The following is a 9,871-nucleotide window of genomic DNA, read 5'->3' on the forward strand; positions in this document are numbered from 1 at the left end:
CATAAATCAAATACATAATGTACCCAGTACGTTAGGTTCGTGCTACAATAAATCAAAGACATAATGTACCCAGTACGTTAGGTTCGTGCTACAATAAATCAAAGACATAATGTACCCAGTACGTTAGGCTTGTGCTATAATAAATCAAAGACATAATGTACCCAGTACGTTAGGTTCGTGCTACAATAAATCAAAGACATAATGTACCCAGTACGTTAGGTTCGTGCTACAATAAATCGAAGACATAATGTACCCAGTACGTTAGGTTTGTGCTGCAATAAATCAAAGACATAATGTACCCAGTAAGCTAGGTTTTGCTACAATAAATCAAAATGTCAACGTCAGTCCGTAAAAGACGGGCCAACTACTGACATTAGTAACGACAAATATTACAAAATTAAACATAAATAAATGATTAATGCTACTCAAGGACTAAGTTAGATCATGTTCCAACATACGAAGCTAAATAGAGATAATTGTCTTAAACATTCGGTATAATTTTACATGGAGTCAGCTTATATAAGCAGCTTTACAGATGTATTATAGAATAGGTAATTATATTCGTTGTATAGCGCTTTTAACGTGTAAGGTGACATACGATTGGACTGAAATATTCAAGTCAAAAGCGTAAAGTACATATAATCGATTTCACAATTTAACGTTTTCGTTAAACTTCTCTACAGATAACGATATACGCTTTGAAACTAACTAAACTGACTCCCGCAGCTCGATAAATGATTCACTTTATAACAGTTTCGTAGTATGTTTTTGTTTTCATTCTATCTTCACTATTAAATTACCACATAAAAACTGTAGGAGAAAAATTTATTCATTTTAACACCACTTTGTGGTAGTAGTCGTGCTTAGAAACAAAATAAAAGCTTAAAAGACTCCACTTTACAAGACTTCATAGCTAGGTACCATGACACCATTACTACTAAAGCTCGGTTTAATATCATTTATTGATAAGTTCTTTCAACAGTTGTATGCCCTATGTTTTTCTGTGTTACATGACTAATTTTGTAAGAAAAAATACAACTGATGACTTAGTGTAACAGTTAGAGCTAGAAATAGAAAAACACAGTATCATAAGTATGGTAGTACTAATAGTAGGAATGAGCCAGAAGTGCAATATGTGAAATACAAATTAAAATATCAAACACACTGCAAACAGCATGTAAATAAAACTTTATATGCACTTTACATACACTGTTGAGTACAAACCAACTGCAGAGTAACAAGCCATCAAAGTACTTTAGAAAGTCGGTAGGGTAAAAACTAAATTTTCGCAAAACCATAAACTTGTCAATCTGACTGACTCAAAGACTAATGTTTTTGAAAAGGCATATCTCTCTCCTGCCTTCACCTTATTCAAATATAAATGCACATTATTCAATTACGCTACCTTGGTTAAAAGCATTTTTCTTAGTTTTACTTATAATCTTGGTAATAACAAGTAACAACAATAACCATTTTGTAACACTACTAACGAGCTAACAATACACTAGTAGTCATATCCTATAATTACGAGTACGCTCTGTGATATGCCAGGTAACAACTCGCCCTCATATCATGTGTGGGTGAACGATTGCTTATGCGCACGCGCTATGTGATCAGTCTGCAGCTGTATCAGCTAGATTAAAAAAAAAAAACGTGGACTACATAGATTCTCTAGATCTAGGTTCTAACTATGATTTAGGTTTTGAAAGCGAAGTTTTCAGTTCTATACATCTGACTCGATGGTTCTGCGTTGGACAGAGAAATTCTACCGAAGTCTGACACGGCTTTGCTCAACAACTCTGGACTTAAAACAATAACGATAAGTTGTATAATTTACCTTTGCATTGTTTTCTAACTAAGTGTGACCTATTGACATATAAGGTTGTACTTGAAACATTTCGATTTTTAAAATAAGCTTTTTAAAGAAACAAAATGAGAGAAAAGGAGAAAATCTTATGTTAATAATCTTGAAAATTCTTTGTCCCAGCGAAGAGATCATTACTGCAAGAATAGAGATAAGGTTAGAAAGAGTAACGCTGAATATTCGAAACAAGCCTTAGCAATTAATCCAGCGAAAGAAAAGGCTGCCACCCTGACTAGATAGAAGAAAAACTATAACAAAGATATCAGCAAAAGGTAGGAAATGTCGAGAGATAGCTCCAAGAAAAGCTACATGAAGGATGTATAATCACTATCGAGACTTAGTACCCGAAAAAAGCTATGAGACAACTTTAAAAATGTTTATAAATAAATAAAAATTAGGAAGTAGAAATGGGAACACCAAAAAATAAGGAAACAAGGTAGGAATGGTCGGGTTAACATTAAAACACTTAGTGGTTCTTTTTTACAGTGCAACCTCAAAGTGGGTATGGCCATTGTTCCGGCTAAGGTCGTATACCACAGAAGTCATTTAAAATAGCTTTTATTCGATTGGTCAACCTTTTCTATCGTCCCAATCTTGGGTTGTGGGTCATATACAAGCAATGTGCAGAGGTTTTACAAGTTGGTATAAGCTGAGAGCTAATTTCCCCTTAAATATGTGTAATGAAAGTTATCACTGACGTTAGTAATCTAGAACTGTAGGCTGCCTCACTGAAAGTTGGGTCTGATTTGAAAGTGTGACATATAATTACATTAATTACGGTCTTTGTTTAGTGAAGAAGTCCTCTCCTTCTTCTCCACTTGTGGAAAATCTTCGGTATTTTGAAAATTGAGGCCAGCCATTCCTCTACAATTATATTAGTGTTGATGTAAAGACACTAACACTTGTGTAATAAATAAAGATTTTTATAACTTGTTATTCACTTCTTTGTTATCCAAGTTAATTTTTTACTTCTGTAGCATTTCTTTCGAATCTCCCATATTACGGTATTTAACTGTTATCCGTTGGTTACAGTCTTTACGTGTGAATACCACATTATCACCTTCTTTATACAAAATAGCTGATACTAAAACAGACTAGTGACTACAGTGTTTTATAGTGGTAAACAAAGAAAAGTCTCACGGACTTGAAAATATACGACTATATAGATATAACAATTATTTATGCACTTAAGATGAAATTTTATATTTGGAAACAAATGTCTTTGTTATTTCCCTGTAAATGTGATAGCATAATTCAATAGAAATATTAAAAGTTTTTATAAAAATATATTTCAGTTAAGTGACACCTTATGCGGGTGTTCCAGAATACCTTTTCTCCCTGAGCCATTCTTCTCTCTCAGGAAAAATAGCTCAAATAATTTTTCCCGGAGGGAAATTACTCTATATCCATTTCTTCCCTATTAACTTCCTAGTGTCGTTTTTTTTACAGAGGGGATTTCTTCCCTCACATTTAATGTTTTTTCCAACTGTCTTCGCCAACGGTACCTTACCAAAGTACTAGACATTTACATGATCTGCTTTTACTTTTTGGATGTGTACAGCCTTGGGACCAAAGATACTGCTTTACTCTATGGCGCGTAAATACGATTTCATCAAAATTCTTATCCCACTGCCTTTGATCACCAAACACACCTTTATAAGCATATTCTGCAGTACATGATTAAACCTCTGTATAGTTTCGTTAGTTTGATGTCGTTATGCAGATGAAACTCTTTGTGTTGTTCCTGATCACCGTATGAGGATGTCCGAAACTAAACTGACGAATTAACTTCCCTTATCAGAACTCGAGACTGCTGGAATTCGCCTTTTTTTTGCACACCATGTACAGAGCATACACCATACTTTCTGCCTTACTATCCTATAGAGCCACATTCTCCAGCCACTTGGACAAGGAGGTCATAATATTAAATAATTATCGATTTCCATATGAAAAGTTTGATTTGTAACCAAGTATTTTTCAGCACGGTAGGTATCAACAGTAGAGGTTGGAGATCATCCTCAGTTTTAATTAATTTTCCACTTGTTTGGATACCTGTACTTAATTTAACAGAATTTTCTATGTCCACGTATACTTTTTTACAGTAGAAGGTGGTTGAAATAGCATAATCAGTTTTTATTTATTTTAATACAACTTGCCTTTCCCTCGCTTGCAAGACGACTTCACTGATCTGTTTTTTTTGTGGTTAGTACGATACAACGTATCTCCTGAACATCAGATTATTTGTTTTGACCTTTGATAAAAGTTTCCTTTATTTTTTATACGTAATATTCGGGATAAGCGGCAAAATTGGAATGATTCAAAATATCTTCGTAGAGTTCAATTTAAGTCATTGTCATTCTTGCAATCTGTGGCTCCTTGTTCATCTGCATTTCTCAGATGATAAAATCCATGTGCAATTTTGAAATTATATACGACGTTAACGTTCATTATGCAAACACATATTTCTCATTATTCGATACCTATACGTCTTCTACTTCAATTAATATAACTTCAAATATAAAGTCAGCCGGTGAATTTGTTCTGTCACTAAAAGTAGTTCTCTGGGTACTTTTAAAATTGTATTTCCCAATACAACTTGAGTGAAATAGTTTCGAGTTGGTCTTCAATATTATTTATCTAGGTGTCTGTTCTCTCAACAGACAGTTTTGTTTTTAAAACATATACTAGTTTTCTAGTGTAAGAAATAAATTCCATTTACGTCCTAAGACGTTTTTCCAAAAACCTAGTACAGCCATCTTTATATTTAGTCAAATGAATAGCAAAAGTATATAGAGAAAGGGACACTCTAGATCCATTTTCCAGGCACGAGAAATTTGTTTTAGAGACATTCTTCTTGAGGAGAGAGAAAGGGATCTACCATAAAGTATTTTTCGGGTGGGGCTTGGGCTTGGCATGGCCAAACGGCTAGGGCCTCCGATTCGCAATGTGCGGGTTCGAATCTCTGTCCCACCAAATATGCTCGCCCTTTCAGCCGTGGGGCTTTATAAATGTGACGATCAATCCTACTATTCGTTGATAAAAGAGCAACCCTAGAGTTGGCGGTGGGTGGTGATGATTAGCTGCCTTCCTCTAGTCTTTCACTGTCAAATTAGGGACGGCTAGCGCAGATAGCCTTTGAGTAGCTTTTCGCAAAATTCATAACAAACTAAACCGTGTGGCTTGATCTGCTTTAAGGCCGAAATTGGTAGTCTGATAATATCTTAGTATAGTAAACTAAAGTATTTGCCTTACAAGTTTTTTGTACAATGTCTATCAATACCTTCAGAGAACGTAGTTTAAATAATAAGACAAAATAATGATATCTGACTGCTTTTTTTTTCCTGCTGAATCCTGGTAGCCTAAATCAAATATTATCTAATAATGTGTTTTCTCTACGGTTCTTGCATATTTTGCTGCAACAAGTTGAATCCAACGAGACAAAATGTATTATGATTTAGATGCTAATGGTTTCTGAGAAATGGTAGAGCTATTGGACATCATCAATATTTATGGTACTATTTGTCATTTGTGCATAAAATAACAATAATATATTTAAGGTTATCATTGCTTTCTCTGTTTAGAATGAAGGAACATATTACTATACTAAACATTGACCTAGCAATTATAAAAAGGAAACCTTTTACAGTATGTTTTAAACATACATATTTCGCTCTGTCATCTAGGCGAACTTTTAGAAAATATCACTTTCTAGTAATCAGAAGATTTTTGCCTTCCAGTTGATGAAATTTCATCACTTTTTTTCTTTTTTCTCTCGTTGTTATCTTAGGAACTTTGCCGACAATGTCAAAACTTTGCTACAGCTTTGTTGGATCATACTCGCAGTACGTACGAATTAGAAGTGATGCTTAACTACGACCCCAGCGGCCCTGCTTTTCACCATGGTGATCGTATGCACCTGAGTCGTCTGAAACTGGCTATCAGAAACAAACAGAAAAAAGTAAGTTGCTTATCTCAAGAAAATAACAAACGTATTGTTGTTTAGAAGATTTCTACGGAATTAAATCACCTGCCTGAAGAACGATTACAAGGTGTTTGAAACAGTAAAAAGATCTAAAAATATAAGGAGGATTGTTATTTAAACGCCACCTTTAAACAGTCAGATAATATCCGTTAAAAACCTGTCAAATGAACTTAACTAAGCATCTAAGTTTAATTTTTAATGAAATTAAGTGAAACGATCTATATTATATTGCAACCCTTAGAATGAACAAGAGTGCAGGAACGTAACATTGTTTTGAAAAACGTGCGTTTTCACCTAATTGGCTTACTGAAATCGGATCGTTCTTATATTTAAATACAAGACAAAATAGGTTAGAGAGAACTATATACAATACATAAGATCATCGCATAGACAAATTTTCAATTTACCCACGACTATGTCAGGCATATTTGTGACGTTCAAAACTTTGTCAACCATAAGTGTGGTAGAAAAAACTTACCCCTCTTTACATTATGCAGAGCTTCCTTAACTAAGCGTTAACAATCGCTTTGTTCTAATGAGCTGATCGCAGCGATAAATCGATCGTTTCGTCATATCTCTTAAATCAAATAGAGCCTTCGGCGTCACTGATCATGACATGGCCCTAAATATGACAAATTGAATCATATCCCAAAATCTATGCTTTCTTAAGATGAATAGGCTTTGGATTTCCTTTGCTAAATCTATGATACAATCAAGACACCCTTAAGGTTTCCTCTTCTCAGTGGTACTTGATTTTGTTCATATCAATGGCTTTTATCTTGAGCCATAACAAGTTATCCCTTTCTTGTTGCTCACTCAACTATATTCAACACATTTCAAAAACTGCAACGTTCTTTAATTAACCGAACATGAATTTATATTTTAAACCGACAGAGCATTTAAAAATGTTATTCTTTAGCCGCAAAATATGATGTTAGCTCAAAACATTTAATCGAAAACACGCAATAGGAAACCCATACAACTGTTTATCTGTTATATTTTTATCCTAGTATTCATACCTGTCTATCCACCTGCCCGTTTGCATGTATATTTGCTGTGTTTATCACCCTGCCTGTTTGTCTGTATATGTGTTGTGTCTGTGCTTCCGGATGTAGGCCTTTGTGTGCTATGTTTATCAGTTTGTCTGTTTGCCTGTTTATGTGCTGTGTCTGTTCATCTGGTTATTCACTTGTATATATACGCTATGTTTATCAATTTGTCTGTTTGCCTGTATATGTGCTGTGTCTATCCATCTAGCTGTTTACCTGTATATGTGCTGTGTCTATCTAACTGTCTTTTTGCCTGTATATGTGCTGTGTCTATCTAACTGTCGTTTTGCCTGCATATGTGCTGTGTCTATCCATCTGACTCTCCATGTATATGTTTGTCCATAAATATATTCATCTTGGTTTAAAAAAAAAAGCATATTTACTGTGTGCCCGCGTGAACATTTTCTGACTTATTTGGCTTAATGTTTCACTTTACAAGTTTAGGCTACTTCTCTTGGAAATGTTTAATATACTCACGCTTATTACAATCTTTTTTAATTGTATTTTGTGTTCGACTTTTAAAGATAACAGTTAAATGTACAACTACATATCAACCCCATGTACATTGCACATGTATGTTCGTATTTAACACACACCGCGATTAAACCTTGAAACATTGTAAGACTTTAATGTTTTTTCATTATTCCCAAAACAAGTTATTTCGACAGAGTGTAGTATACATTGTGTAAATTTTGCTTTCACTACCATTACTAACAGGTACGTAAGATATTTCTATAAGGAAAATAAACATTGCCAGTGCTGCATTAGCCCAACACGATCCTCATCCTCCAACCTCATCACATATTTTTTTAAATTACGATTTTTATCAGCGATCAAGCTCATAACAGGATTTATTTATGTGAACATCAATATAAGAACCGATAAGAAAACAATGAAACAAATGTTACACAGCCATAGAAAGAAAAAAAGGCGTCGCACAAAGCCCTCATATTTTCGAATAGGGAGCCTAATTAAAATTTTCACCAAAATGATTAAACCATCTTATGAAATAATAAAATCAAAATAATGAAACTTAATTAATCACAACATAAGAAACTTAAAACTATAAAAATAATTTTTATAACATCGATTGTTGCTAAACTCAGTTAAAATACAAAACTCGATTAAATCATTTTTTCTTGAAGGTATAGAATAGAAATATGTTCGCAAAAATGTGAACAAAGAATATAATTAGATTTTTTTCTGGGTCTCTTTATGATGACATAAGTCCCTGGTTTCGGGCCCAGTGAATCCGGCATCTTGACCACCGTGGGTCAGCGGTAAGTTTTCGGACTTGTGAAGCTAAAATCCGGAATCGATTCCCTGCGGTGGGCAGAGTGCACAGAGCCTATTTTGTAGCTTAGCGCTAAAACATCAACAAAAACATTGTATTAACATTTATTTAGGTTGGTGTGGTACAGTTGGTAAACGCAACTAAATTTCAGCAAATAGTGAAAAGCCTCATTTTATAGAAATGGTATTTTCGTTTTTTCCAAAACTTATTTCTTTTTAAATATCCGTGTTGTGTCATAAACCTATGCAGCCCCCCAGTAGCACAGCGGTATGTTTGCGGACTTATAACGCTAGAAACCAGGTTTCGACAGCCGTGGTGGGCAGAGCACAGATAGCCCATTGTGTAGCTTTGTGCTTAATATTAAAACAAACAAACTTAAACGTATACAAAACTGGAAATATACATTAGTGAACGAACATTACAACCACTAACGTTTCAGATTAAAAACTTATTTCAATTATAATTTGAATTGCACATCAACTCAGCTTTCATTGCCTTAAGGATCCAATTTAGCTCAATAAACGGTTGACGTTCATATTCCTTTGCGCGCAGTCTGAACACAATGTTTAAATGGTAAACTTTCAGCGAAAACTACTTTTCTAAATGACTGAGACTAAGTGTTGCATGACTTGTAAACCTTATAGAAACATACTCCCTCTGCCAACATTCGTCAGCTATTTAGAGATAAAGACCTGGAACATCGCCCGCAGTGGATATTGCACATGAACATTAAAACGTGTTTGTGTTTTTATATCAAAATTAACGCCATGCTCATTTCATTATAAATCGTATTTATAAACTTCAATATTACAATATTTTTTTCGTAACATTTTCTCTTGTTAATCTTCAGTTTCTATTTTTCTTCATATCGTATTTTTGTCTCTTGTATTTTACCATTTACTGCTCCCTAGCAGGTTTACTTCCAGGGTCTTACATACAAAATAATTGAAAGTTAGTTTTAGTTATATTATCGGTAACTTATTGTTGCCTTAGCTATCGTTTTCACTCTCTTTTTTTCTAGTAAATGGATTTGGTGTGGCCTATTGTTAGTGTGTCCGAACTATGTCTTCGTGTTACGGCTACGTATGGGTTTTCGCGAAATTCTGAAACAAAAAATATATGTATGGTAAATATTTTCCCCATAAATTTGTAACGAAACAATTAAAAGTGGTAAGATTTCTGTTTGATTAATACAAATACAGCTCAATACATATGTAGTGTACTATAAGTTTTGCTGAATACAAAAGGAATACATATATAGGTTGAATACAAATGTAGCGGACTATAAGTTTAATTGATACAAATTAGATACAAATATAGGTTGAATACGTGTGTAGCGGACTATAAGTTTAGCTGAATACAAAAGGAATACATATATAGGTTGAATACAAGTGTAGCGGACTATAAGTTTAGCTGAATATAAAGTAGATACAAATATAGATTAAATACAAGTGTAGCGGACTATAAGTTTGGCTGAATACAAAAGGAATACATATATAGGTTGAATACAAGTGTAGCAGACTATAAGTTTAGCTGAATATAAAGTAGATACAAATATAGATTGAATACAAGTGTAGCGGACTATAAGTTTGGCTGAATACAAAAGGAATACATATATAGATTGAATACAAGAGTAGCGGACTATAAGTTTGGCTGAATACAAAAGGAATACATATATAGAT

At 33.9% G+C, this 9,871-nt stretch overlaps 1 protein-coding gene across 1 annotated transcript in view; it reads left to right on the forward strand.

Annotated features, from left to right (window-relative positions):
* Positions 1-9,871, forward strand: part of LOC106461569 (transient receptor potential-gamma protein-like) — a 61,131-nt gene that overhangs the window by 19,707 nt on the left and 31,553 nt on the right. Inside the window, exon 5 of the mRNA XM_013921406.2 lies at positions 5,652-5,822. Within this exon, the coding sequence (XP_013776860.1) occupies positions 5,652-5,822 (171 nt within the window). The remainder of the gene's footprint in view (positions 1-5,651; positions 5,823-9,871) is intronic.

The sequence above is a fragment of the Limulus polyphemus genome, unplaced genomic scaffold (assembly GCF_000517525.1).
Source record: "Limulus polyphemus unplaced genomic scaffold, Limulus_polyphemus-2.1.2 Scaffold988, whole genome shotgun sequence".
NCBI classification, from domain to species: domain Eukaryota; kingdom Metazoa; phylum Arthropoda; class Merostomata; order Xiphosura; family Limulidae; genus Limulus; species Limulus polyphemus.